The 13631-nt window shown below is 46.3% G+C and overlaps 1 protein-coding gene across 7 annotated transcripts in view; it reads left to right on the forward strand.

Annotated features, from left to right (window-relative positions):
• The window catches only part of CKAP5 (cytoskeleton associated protein 5), a 100018-nt gene that overhangs the window by 36939 nt on the left and 49448 nt on the right, over window positions 1-13631 (forward strand). For all 7 annotated transcript variants that reach the window (XM_034769520.1, XM_034769521.1, XM_034769522.1 and 4 more), the window contains 7 exons: window positions 1787-1876; window positions 2003-2167; window positions 2738-2866; window positions 3735-3917; window positions 5205-5318; window positions 6739-6849; window positions 7938-8030. In XM_034769520.1, coding sequence (XP_034625411.1) covers window positions 1787-1876; window positions 2003-2167; window positions 2738-2866; window positions 3735-3917; window positions 5205-5318; window positions 6739-6849; window positions 7938-8030 — 885 coding nt within the window. The remainder of the gene's footprint in view (window positions 1-1786; window positions 1877-2002; window positions 2168-2737; window positions 2867-3734; window positions 3918-5204; window positions 5319-6738; window positions 6850-7937; window positions 8031-13631) is intronic.

Consider the following 13631-nt stretch of genomic DNA (forward strand, 5'->3'; position numbering starts at 1 on the left):
AACTCCCTCTCTTTATTTCTGTTCTGTCAGTTGTTACTCATCATTGGAGTATGCACTCATCATTGGAGTATGAGCATTTTCCAGTAGTGTGTTTAAAAGTGATGTGACAGACTTCTGTCACATGTTGGTCATTCTCTCCCTGAGGGGAGAAAAGTGCAAAATTAAGTGTCTTGTTTTGGTAGGTTTTAGGTATGTGTGCATTCATGCGTGATATGTAGTTTGCCTTGTATAGCTCCTTTGGGTGGTATTTAGTAGCTTTAGTGGAGGCTGATAGGAGCATTATCAGGCGGCTGTATTACAGGCCAAAAGAGGCTTGGAGGAATTGGCTGTTTTATCCTGTTTATATCAATCAGTGTTCGGTGCTGGTGCTTGAGTTTCTATCTCTTCTAGTCATTTGATGCTGAGTTTCAGAAAACCAAGTGGGTCAGTATGGGTGATAGGAGGAAGGGGCCTTAAGGATACCAATGTGTTGATGTTCCAAGCTAATATACAGGGTTTTACCAGATCTTCAATTCCTTGTCTTGAGTGCAGCTATCCTTTCATATACCTTGGAATTTGTTGGAATCAGTGAGTCTTTGTGGTCAAATTGGGATCATAAGTCTTGTTATCTGGAAGCTGAAAGATCTCTGACAGTTATCTTAATGATATGGTGGTCTGTTCAAGACAGTGGCTGGTTTGTGATGATCTTGAGGCTGCAAATGAGGTTCAGGGTCTGTGGGTTGGCCTGGAGATGACCTGTGAGATCCCTAGGAAGGTGAGTGAAGAAATGAGTTTCTGAGCTTTTGCATCTGCAGTCTTTCAATAGGCACATTGAAATCTCCTAATTTTTTGTTTTGCTTCGTGCTGGCTGTTTCCAGCTCATGCTGAGGCAATAGTCCCATGCAGTGTATAGGTATTAAATGTCTGGAAGCTAGTTTCTTACATCTGCTGTGCTGATTATTTGTATAGTTCCTCTCCTTTTGGACTGATAGGTGGAATGGGCCATAGAATGATCAGAGTGGAGGAACAAGTTTTATGGGTAGAAAAATGCCATAGGAAAAACAGATCTGTTGGATACCTTTTAGCAACTGTAACCTGGTTGAATCGAGGGAATGTGTGGTGCTGGAGCAGTGTGTTCCTAAAGTAGTTGTAGGTATGCTGTAATCATGGTAGCATAACAATGGAAATAATGACAATATGTAGTGATGAGCCCAGCAAAAATGGGAGGCATTAATGGTATCAGGCATCCATTTCCTTGACATAAACTTTCTGGTATCATGATGTCCCTAATGCTCTTACCTGCTTGGGGGAAGAGATGGAGTGGAGAGAAGAGGGGTGATGAGTACTTATTTATAGGCTGAATTACAACTGTAAAGTGGCTTTCTGGCCAACAGGTGGCAGCAAAAGCTGGAAGAGCAGGACTGGGGCTCAGGGCTCCTTCCTCAGAGGGCAGAGCCCTTAGGCAGCCTTCTTCCTGGTGGTGGCTCTTTTGCTGGAGGGAGGTGTTAGAAGTGTCTCAGCCTCTCTGACATTTAGAAAACCACTCATTTATGACAATTTTAGAAAAATCTCTGAAGTCCAGTGCCCTGCTGTTTCTGGTGGTGATAATGGTGGAATATAGGGCCAGCAGGAGCTGGTTCCTTACCATTGCTATGTCCCTGTGGCAGGGGCGAGGGAGGCGAGTTGAGGAATCCTTAATTATGTGCATACACTCATGAATCATGAGGGTGCGAAGTGTCACATGGGGAGGGTTTTTGTTTTTTCTGCAATTAGGCAATTGAAGTATTGTGTCCTTTTTTAAAAACAGGTTGTCCCAACTATCCTGGAGAAGTTTAAAGAGAAGAAGCCTCAGGTCGTGCAGGCCCTGCAGGAAGCCATAGATGCAATCTTCCTTACGGTAAGGACAAGTGTTATAAACTCTGTCAGTACTGTGCTACTGAGAATTGATCATGCTGGTTGTTTGAGAAGACTCTTCTCCTATCCCTCTTCTGAAGCTAACCACCTCACATGTTAAACCTTTTAGACTACATTGCAGAACATAAGTGAGGATATTTTGGCTGTGATGGATAACAAAAACCCAACAATCAAGCAACAGACTTCCCTATTCATTGCAAGAAGTTTTCGTCACTGTACACCTTCTAGCCTGCCAAAGAGCCTGCTAAAACCCTTCTGTGCTGCTCTTCTTAAGGTAAAACCGGATGGATTGATATTTCTGTAGGAAGCAGTGTGTTGTGATGGAAGCATTGGATTGGGTGAGGTGAGAAGCCTTCCTGATAGGATGTACCATGTAGTGAAGCTTTGCGTATTCTGGTGCACCAAGTAGAATAACTGGCAGGGTTGGGTGACAACTAGCTTGCAGCAATGGAGGCTAGTTACCTTTATTCCTGTGGAATAATGTTCTTTGGTCCTGTTTAGTTTCCTGAATGGAAAAGACTCTTCCCTAGGGTACAGATGGAGTTTTAGGACAAAGAGTGGAAATCACTGACTTAGGAGAGACTTCCAGTGACTAGGCCTGCTTGTGACATTGTATAAGCTTTTTTCACTGAACTAAACTTCTACCACTCTGTCATAAAATGAAATCGGAGGGGAGCAATAGCTTTAAGATAACCAGTCGTCAGTGGACTAGACTAATACCTCCTCCCTTCATACAATCCACTCTTCACCACAAGTATTTCCAGTAAAAATAGGGCATTGCTATTATAATTTATAATAGTACTTAGTACTCACCTTGTTCTTTACAAATGAATCCTCTCAACAGCATATCAATGACTCTGCCCCTGAAGTTAGAGATGCTGCATTTGAAGCTCTAGGCACAGCTCTGAAGGTGGCTGGAGAGAAAGCTGTGAACCCTTTCCTAGCAGATGTGGACAAACTCAAACTTGATCGGGTGAGCTTATGGATTTGAACAGAATGCTGTATATGTAGTGGCTAGTGAAGTGCTTTCATACCTCTGCAGTGTCCTAGTGTGTTGGTGGGTAACAAACTTCTTAAAACCCATGTAGGGAATAATCCATCTCTAAGGTGTATTATCTCAGGTTTAATGTGGACTAGTATTTAAAAGTGTGATGTTCACTCCCCCCTTCTGCCAGCTGTAACTTGGTCAGTTTAGGATCGTTAAAGGCACTGACTTGAAAAACTTGTTAGTGTACATTAGCTAACATCGCACCTTAAATCCTGATCTAGATACGAGGCCTCTATTATTGGTTTGGAAGTTGTGGAGTCTGTAACAGAAATCTGTCTTATCTCCTTTCTGCCAGGTGGCATTTGGGACTCTGCCATCTGGTTTGTGACCCTAGTTAAGCTTCAGATCCTGCATAACACTATGTATGGACTTGTCCCTTCAGGGTGAGGTATTCACCCATGTATAGATGCTGACAGGCGTGTTAAATAAGCTTTAAACTATATAGTTAGTCATTCAGTAATACCTGCTCTAAAGACTGACTTTGCTTTTAACCTCCTTTATAAGGTCTTCCTTTCTATATACACATCTTCCACTTGCATTAATGGGAGTTGTATGCACACATTAAGAGACTGTACTGTGTGGACTAGAAGTTCAAATTGATGCCATTGTCCTGTTAACGTTGCTAAGTGCTGCTTAAATAGCATTAGCTTTTTGGCAGTAAAACAAGTTGTATGATTTTCATGTAGCTCCTGGAGCTGTAGTGGCTCAGAGCTGGCTCTGGATTGGTGGCTTTGACTGGTTAGATGCTGCAGCTGTACTTAAATGGCTTTGGTCTCTTAACGTTGCTCCTTAGATTAAAGAGTGTGCTGAAAAGGTGGAGCTGGCTTATGGTAAGAACACAGGTGGAGCAGCTGATAAAAAGGAATGCAGACCTGCTGCTGGAAAGACCCCAGTTCTTTCAGGGGCTGCTGGGGACAAGGATACAAAAGACACTTCAGCCAAATCAGGACCTTTGAAAAAGGCTCCTGCTGCCAAGGTAAGTGGAATATAGACAGTCTGCCTCGCACATGATGGCCTGAGATAGTTACTGCTTGAAAACCCAAAGTTGGCCTATTAAATTTCCTCCAATTGCAGCCCTCTGCAAATCTAGTCTACAAGTTAATCAGAACAAATCTTTTTTTCTTCTGTTCCTGTTCTACCTCTTGTTCAGGAGTAGGTGGTATGCAGTAACAGGCTTTAAAAGAATGCATCCTGTACTCTTTCAGAAAGCAATCTGCTGTGGAATTGAGAATTCCACCATTTTTCATCTGTCCACTAAATGATTTCGTGCTTGTGTTTTGATGCCAAGTCCTGATGATGTGATACTGCAGATAGCCCAATGAATACTTTCAAAGGGTTCTATAAGCAATAATGCAACTGGGCGTGCCACTGTAATACTAACACATCGCTGAAGAGAGAACACACTCAATGACAATATGTTGCTCTTGCAATAAACATGCTCTGGAGTGTTATATCTTCCTGATTATCAAATGTTGTTGTGTAAACCACCAGTCTGGATAAAAAAAAACAACTGATCATTACATTTTAAAAAGCTTTAAGCAATACATGGTTATCTTAGCACCCTTCAGTTACCTTTGCTTGGTCAAACAGTTGTTGAGGAATGCAGAAATGAATATTTAAATTGATCAGGGGGTCTCAAAACACCTGTTTAGTACTGTAGTGAAAAACTAATTTTATTTTTCCAGACTGCCAGCCACACTTTATGGCTAACTGCAACCTCAAAGGAAATTGATTTGATTAACTTGTTGTTCTCGCACCCTTTTCAAACATTAATCCTTCTATTTCCACTCCTTTAACTTCTCACTATTATTTGACCCAACTCCTGAAGTTTACTGTCCTGGAAATGACATTTGAGCTAGCCTGTTCATTGTTATCACCCTGCCTGTTGCACACTGCTACTGTTTGTCCAATTACATTGTTACTGAAGACGTAAGTCTCCTTTAATGCAGGGGTAGTCAGTATGCAGACTTTTTGGGCCAAATCCAGAAGGGCAGACACTTTTGAACGGACCACAAAATCTTTTTGTTTACTTAGTACTATCATGGTTCTTGCAGTGTGAAAAATGTTTCTCCAGAGTCTGGGGCTTGATTATACCTTGACCAAGAAATTGGGCCTTGACAAAAAATAGAGTACCCCGGCCTTAATGTATCCTTGGAAGTAGAACATGGAATGTTGGAAAGCAAGACCCTTTGATTTTAAGTATTGATTTTGAACTCTGGTGAATTAAGAGCTTGATTCTTGCTAACTCTTGTTTCCTCCTTAGTCCGGGGGCCCTCCCAAGAAAGGCAAGACAGCTGCAGCTGCTGGTGCAGGAGGTGCTGGAACTAAAGGCAAGAAAGGATCTGAGACCAAAGAGATATTTGAACCTGAACTCTCGGTAGGTACTGTACTATATTCTGAAATTCAAAGTGCAATGCAGTATCATGTAAGCAGTGCTAGTTGGGCTATTCTCTTGATTTTGTAGACTTAATGGTCCTGAAGTTGGGATTGAAACACCTGAAACAAGGGAAAACAATGGGTTTAAACTGGGACTGTGTGTGAAGAACTGTACATAACTGTTAATCTTGAATTGTGAAGCCTCTAATAAACACACAATCCATTATTCAAATATTAGTGGGGACTTTTATGAACTTGACTGTGGCCTAAGTGTGAGTCCTTTTGCCTCTTAGCTGAACTGAGCTGTTGGGAGGAGTGGGGAGGCTGAGATGTAATTTCTGTGGAATTACCAGGTGTGTAACTAAATTCTGTTGTCTGGAGTTAAAAGCCTTGGAAACCTAAGAGTATCCTGGAGCTTGACTCTGAAACCTAGACTGAAATACCCTAGATAGTTCAGTGATTTGCTCAGGCCTACCTATTAGAAAACCTAATCTGGTCCTGGGCTATTCAGATTAAATTGCAAAACTCTCAAACTCTTTCTGAAGTGCTTCAGACTGAGATGTATAGTTTGTAGCAGTAGTTATGTTCTGATGAAGTACAAGAAAAAGTTAGAAACCCACAAGGAAGCTGTCTGCGTGCTGAGAAGCAATAAAAAGAAAGTTATTGTGTTTGAACTCCTTGGTGTAGCCTTCATGCTCTAGATTTGTGTGGAGAGTCCTAAAAATGAGAATTTTCTTAGTCATTTGATGCTACTGGTGTAAAAATTGAACGCCTGACAGGCTGTCAAATATGCAGCCCTTGAGGGAGATGCAGATGAAGAACCTAGTGGGAGTGAAAGAATGATATAAGCTCCCTCCTTGTGGATAATGCACTAAAATAAACTTGTGAAGTGCTACTCATCCCCTCTCCTAGAATGGACATGTGAAATGTCTTCTCTACTCTCTTCTCACTCCCACCCCCTTTTATCAGTCCTCCTGCTGATTGACTTTGTGCCTCCCTGACTAAATATTCATAATATTTGCAAAGCTGCACTAAAATTTGCTTAACTCTAAAACTAAGAGAAGACAGCACAAGACGCTTTGCTCTTCTCCTAGTATGTCTGATTAACTTTTTCTGGTTGCTATGCTTAGATTGATCTCCTCTATCACAATGCACTGGTATCCTTTTTCATAATTTAAATGCCTCCTGAATACCACTTTCACAACGCCTATAAGCTGTAATCCACATCAGTCATCTCAACTAATGAAAATATTGTTCCTCCTCTCGATCTCCCGTGTGGATCTACTAATTGGTCTCCTACATTGCAAGTGCCTTGAGGCATGGTTATCTCTATGCCCTCCTGCACTTTAATAGTCAGATTACTGACTGGTATACAAGAGAGCATGCAGTAAGGTGTTAACCTTGTTGTATTCTGTCTGCAGATAGAAGTGTGTGAAGAGAGAGCTTCAGCTGTCCTCCCAGCCTCTTGCATACAGCAGTTGGATAGTGGTAATTGGAAGGAGAGACTTGCCTGCATGGAGGAGTTTCAGAAGGTAAGTATTGTGCAATGGATAGTAAGAGGATGACTTTTTTTTTAGAAGGAAGCATGAAAAACTGGAATTAATGACTTTCTGCTGCCATTTAGTCTCAACTTGTTACTCTGACTAGTGGCAGACATTTGCAGAATCTACCAAAATCCTTGTTGTGGCTCCACACTAGGCAGCAATTAAAATACAAAATGCTGGCTGGCAAACTTCTAGTTTCAAATGCCCGCTGATTGCATCCTATTACATCAGCCTTTACAGCTGAGAATATGAGGGATCTCCATTGTCTCCCGTGGAAGGACACAAACTAAGCATTATGAGTTACAAACACTGCTCTATTTAATGTGGAGCTGGCTTTCTTCCCTAAAGCATCGCTACCATGTGATGCTTTTGGACTGAGTCTTACTTTAAAAGGCAGCTACTGCACATCTGCAAATATTTCGTATCCTATTGCAACTGCTATTGAGCTTCAGTATTTGGCATAAAAACAGGCTTAAGTGTAGTGGCATATCCCTTTTACCACAAAGGGCTGCACTTCATAGTCCGATGGGGTCTGGAGCAGCATCTAGCCTCTAAGCAATCATTAAGCATTCACGTTTTCACTAGGATGCAACTTCCCCTCTTGGAATGGATTAAAGAGCAGCTTTAAAAGCTACAAAGTAGACTCTTAAGTCCAAGATGTTTAGACTCCATCCTTATGAGGAGTTGTCTGGTGCAACCTCTGTTTTAAGTTGAAACGGTACTGGGTAGGTGATGCAGCTCTCAATAGTTACTGGGTTTTTTTTAGAGGATGCTGTTATTTGTCCAAGACAATATTGCCATTTAAAAAAACTTGTTGGGCATGGCTGCTCATGTGTTTGGAGTGTTGTATGGGCGCATGTTAAACAAAACGAAGGAAATAAATACAAATGCATTAAAAAGAGCTCTTGTCTAAAGGACATAACAGCTCATAGGCCCCCCTTGGTGTAAAATGAAATCCAGACTAGTCCTATTATCTTGCAGAGAAGCCTAAATTGCAAATCTCACTCCCAATAGTTTCCTTGGATTTTATTTTGCATGTTTTGGACCTAATGGTTAATTTGATTTTGACCTTTTAGGCCGTAGAACTGATGGAGAGAAGTGAAATGCCTTGCCAAGCTCTGGTGAGGATGCTGGCCAAGAAACCTGGGTGGAAGGAAACCAACTTTCAGGTAGACCACTTATCTTTTCCTATATGTAATTGGTTGCAGTCTCTTGCTACAACAGTAGTCTCGTACTCCATTGTACACCCTCTTACCTGCTAAAAGAAATGCAGATCTTAGGCTATAAAAACGCAACTGCTGGTGGCCGGTTACTTAATTGCTTAATCAATAAATACAAACTGAGCATGTCAGTTTCTGCTTTAGGATTCTTAGTGGGGCACTTCATTCCAAGTAACTTGTTTTTCTTCATGCCTTTGTAATAGGGGAACAATCTAAAGGAATTCATATTAGAGACCACCTTTAAAGAAATATTGTTAGCTTCATTTAGGCCTGAACTTGGGCTTTTGTAGAAAATATTTTTGATACCTAATATAAATAGAATTTCTTTTCAGTTGATTTCAGTTAAAATGTTCTGGGGATTTTAACATCGCTATAGCATAATGGTCCTATATCAGATAAAACAATGGTTGAAGGCACAAGAGTTTTTGGTGTAAGCAGTGATAGAAGCACTTCAGTTTTAAAAGTAGTTCTAGAAGTCCTCTTGTCCATCCATTCTTGGGTAAAATATGAACAGCTATGTTTTTGTGGCTTTGTCAGCAAGAGAAGAAAATTGAGTTCTTCGAGTGCTTGTTCATGTCCATTTCATATTAGGTGTGTATGCTCGCCACATGCACCGGTGCCAGAAGTTTTTCCCTCAGCAGTATCCATGGGGGACCGGCTCTGGTGCCCTCTGCAGCGGCACCCGCATGGCACGTTATAAGGGGCACCGCCAGCTCTCCCCACCCTCAGTTCCTTCTTGCTGCCAATGACAGTGCTGGAACGTCTGTTGCTTCGGCTAGCATTGATTCCTTCTCTGTTCTTGCAAACTTTGAAATTCTGTAAAATAGTTATACATAGTAGTTTGCTTAGTTACCCTTAGTAGTAGTTCTTAAACTCTTTGTTAGTCCCGAATGGGACCCGGTCAGGGCATGCCCCAGTCCCCAGGCTTTAAGCCTTGCGATGGCTGCAAACGGCATATGCCCGTCAGCAATCCACACACCAGCTGCCTAAGGTGCTTAAGTGAGGGGCATGTAAGTGACAAGTGCCATATCTGCAAGTCCTTCAAACCTAGGACGAAGAAGGAGCTCAATATCTAAGAGTGTTCCTAATGGAGTTGGCACTCCGGCACTGGCGCAGTGGTCCAACTCTGCACCGAGCATTGTGGCCTCTGTGTGCAGGGCTCCCCTGGCGCTGTCCACGAGCCAGCACCGGTCTCCCTCCACGGCTCCGGTCAAGAAGCCAAAAAAGACTGAGGAGAAGTTCTCCTACCTCCTAGAAAGGAGAGGGTGGGGGTGAGCCAAGACCCGTGTCGGGCAGCTCAACACCCCCCCCAGCTCAAGTTGAGTGGTGCAGCCTATCCTATGTCTTGACTGTGACTCCGGGTAGTAGTGTGGCCCTGGCCAGCTTCAGGTGACATCGACGCCCAAAGCCCTTCAAGCAGCTCAAGAGATCCTGATGCTCCCGGCGCTGCCCTTCACCAGCTCCTGCGGTACCCCAGTCTTGGGGAAAACCTGTGGGATCTATGCATGTATCCCCACCTCAGCATTCCCCATCAAGAGGGACGTCCCTCCAATGTTCACCTACCCACAGCTGTCCTGCCTCAGGATGGGAGAGGCAGGCTCAGCAGAGCCCTCTTCGGTCCCCGCACTAGGGGCACCGATTGAGAGACTCAAGGCGTACCTCGCTGGTAGATTGGCACAGACCCTCTAAGGCACACAGCACCTGGCAAGTGCTCCAGGACCAGCTCTGACCATCTTCAAGGGCCCAGAGCCAATCCAGGACTGATCGGGTACTGGAGATCGCCGGGCCATCATCATCATCTGTCTTCAAAAGGAAGGTCGCCCTACTCAGGATGATCCTCCCGGCAACTGGCTTGTAGTAGCTCCTGGTCTCATTAGACATCCCAGTACCGGTCGAGTTGTGTGAGGCGTAGGGATCTCTGGGTAGTCAACGCAGATCCTCTGAACGTTGTCAGTCCCCGAGAGCCGTACCAAGACAGTCTCGCTTGGACAGGTCGGCTTCGGGATGCAGCAACTGGCACCAGTCAGACAAGAGCCACCACTCAGCTCAATCCTGGTTGCCCGGGACCGACTAATTCATTGGTAGCTCCAACTGGGAACGAGGTTCTCTGATTGCGGGACAAGCCCCGGTATCGATGGTGCCAACTACATTATCAGAACCAAAACCTGTCCCATTGCCCCAAGTGCAGTGTCCGGCGCCATGGTATCTGTGGAACCCTTGGGGGCTCACCCAGCCTTTCCAGGCTGCTTACTCTGTGTCGGGAGCCTCGGAGAGGCCAGCGGCCTCAGTATCCCATCCCCCTCTGGTGCTGGAGACTTCAGGGGGTAAGACCCCGCAGGTCCAGGAGGACCCAGGGGAGCAAGTTGCTGGGCCACCAATGGACATGGGGGTTCCCGTGGCACTGACATCAGCATTGTCTGGTGACAACGAGAACATCACGGGACCCCCCTCATCCAGTTCCTCAGGATGATGCCAAGGCGCATCGGGAACTTCTGAAGAGGATTGCTTCTAACCTGGGGCTTCAGGCGGAGGATTTGGAAGAGCCCTTGGACTCTGATGTTATCAGCTCCTGCCAGGGTGGCTCTGCCCCTTCATAAAGGGGTTTCTAAGATCACTAATGCCCTGTGGCAGACCCCCTCTTCCCTGACCCCTATCTCTAAAAGAGCCGAATGCAAGTACTTTGTGACAAAGGGCATGAGTACTTGTACTCCCACCCAGCCCCCAATTCCCTTGTGGTCGAGCCGGTTAACCACAAGGAGAGGCAGGGACAACCTGGGTCCACCCCCAAAAATAAAGTCTCAAGGAGGCTGGATCTTTTCGGAAGAAAGGTTTATTCATCTTCCAGCCTTCAGTTGAGAGTGGCCAATTTCCAAGCCCTCCTTGGCTGATATGATTTCAATATGTGGCAAGCCATGGCCAAGTTTGAAGGGTTGCTCCCCAAGGCTTCCAAGAAGGAATTCTGAGCGATCCTCAGTGAGGGCACGACCGCGGTCAGAGTGGCCCTCCAGGCGGCATCAGACGCTGCAGATGCTGCTGCCCACGCCATGGTTTCCGCTATCTCCATGTGGTGAGCCTCTTGGCTGCTCCTCTCTGGATGCCACCGGGGCCCAGCAGTCAATGTGGAACTTGCCCTTCAGTGGCCAGGCCCTACTAGTGGAGCAGATAGGCAGCAAATTGCATGGCCTCAAGGACTCCCGCACCACCCTAAAAAGTTGGGTTTCTACACCCCAGCCCCGGCACATAAGCAGTTCAAACCGCAGCAGTCGCAGGGCCAGGGGAGTCAGCCTTGGCAGAACCAGCCCCCATAAATGAGCCAAGGGTTACAAGCGCCGCCTGAGCCACCCGCCTCTGCCCAGTCAGGCTCGACCTTTAAAGCAGGGGGCCAAACGGTCGTTTTGAGGGTGTGCCTGAGGGCTACCTACCAGATTATTTACTGGATCCATCCTTCCCTGTGTTCTTCAACTGCCTTTCCCTCTTCCTGCATGCCTGGATGGCTATAACCTCTGACCGGTGGGTCCTCAGTACAGGAAAACTGGGTTATATCCTACAGTTCCTTTCTACCCCCCCTTTCCTCCCACTTTTCCCATCCCTCTTCAGGGACCCCTCTCATGAGCGTCTCCTCACGCAGGAGGTAAAGGGATTACTACCGCTATGTGCTGTGGAAGAAGTTCCTCGTGAGTACATGAACAAGGGGTTCTGTTCCTGGTACTTTTAATCCCAAAGGCCACGTGCGGTCTACAGCCCATCCTGGACCTGCGAGACCTGAACAAGTACTTAAAGAAATTAAAGTTCCGCATGGTTTTCCTGGCTTCTATTATCCCCTCCTGGATCCGGGAGACTGGTATGCCGCCCTTGACTTGGACTCATACTTCCACATAGCAATCTTTCAAGGACACAGACACTTCCTCCAGTTTACAGTGGGGGGGCCCCCACCATTACCAGTTTACAGTCCTCCTGTTCAGCCTGATGATAGCACAGAAAGTGTTTACCAAGTGCATGTCGGTGGTAGTGGCTTACTTCAGGCACTGGGGTATTCAGAGCTACCCATACCTTGATGACTGGCTTGTTAAGGGCAGCTCAAGGTTTCAAGTCCAAAGGGATATTGCAGTGCTTCAGGCCACGTGCTGCTCTCTGGGCCTGCTGGGAAATGACAAAGTCGATGTTGGTGCTGAGAATAGAGTTCATCAGAGCAGTCCTCGATTTGACCTGCACCAGAGCGTTCCTGCTGCTGGAAAGGGTCCAGATGTTGCCTAATATCATCGCGGAAGTCTCCATGTTCCCTCTGACTATAGCCAGGATCTATCTGTGCTTCCTGGGTCACGTGGCAGCATGCACTTACGTGGTCTGCTATGCCAGGCTCCGGATGCGGCCCCTGTAACAATGGCTAGGGACGGTCTATTCCCAGTCCAGAGGGATCCCCCCCCCCCCGGAAAAGATTGTTACCATTCACCAGACGATACTTACCTCGCTGCAATGGTGGACCGTCCGCAAGACAGTCCTGGAGAGGGGTCTGTTCAGCAACCCCCCTCACTCCATCAAGTTGGTGTTGAATGCCTCGGACCTTGGCTGGGGTGTGGATCTCTGCTACCTCCATACACAGGGGATGTGGTCTCCAGAGGAGGCGAAGTTGCACATAAATGTCAAAGAGCTCCGAGCAGTTCTGACGGACAACACAACCGCTATGTTCTACATCAACAGCAAGGGGGGAGCGAGCTCATAGACTCTGTCAAGAGGCACTCAGTCTACGGGACTTCTGCATCAGCCACGAAATCCACCTGGAAGCTTGTCACCTTCCTGGTGTCAGGAATACGCTGGTGGACCAGCTCAGCAGGGACTTCTCCTCTCATCATGAGTGGTCGCTCCATCCAGCCTTCATGATCTTCCAAAGGTGGGGAACTCCCCAAGTGGCCTGTTCGCTACCAGACAGAACATGAAATTCCCCTGGTTTTGCTCTTGGCAAGGTCTGAGCAAGGGCTCCCTCTCCGATGCCTTCCTGTCATGGTCAGGGAGCCTGATGTGCACATTCCCTCAGATTCTACTAATTGGCAGGGTCCTGGCAAAGATTGAGAGACAAAGCACAGGTTATCGTGATCGCCCTGGCATGGCCTCGCCAACATTGGTTCGGCATGCTCATGAGCTTGTCAGCACCCACTCCCTGGCCCCTGCCCAACCTCCCGGACCTACTGCCACAGGACCATGGCCGGCTCCTACACCCCAACCTCGAGTCCCTCCATCTCACAGTGTGGATGCTGCATGGCTGAACCCGGAGGAACAGACTTGTTCGGAAGGAATCCAATAGGTCCTCCTGGGGAGTAGGAAGCCCTCAACCAGGCTGACTTACCTCGCCAAGTGGATGGGGTTTTTCAGTTGGGCGTCCGAGCGTGGCATCTCTCCCTCAGGTTCTTCCATACAGGCTGTCCTGGACTACCTTCTCATTTGAGGAACCAGGGCCTGGCATTCTCTTCCATTAGAGTGCATCTAGCGGCCATCTCCGCTTTTCACTCACCGATCCAAGGACAAATGGTGTTTTCCCATGGCATAACTGTCAGA

This window comes from Trachemys scripta, chromosome 4 (assembly GCF_013100865.1).
Source record: "Trachemys scripta elegans isolate TJP31775 chromosome 4, CAS_Tse_1.0, whole genome shotgun sequence".
NCBI lineage: Eukaryota > Metazoa > Chordata > Testudines > Emydidae > Trachemys > Trachemys scripta.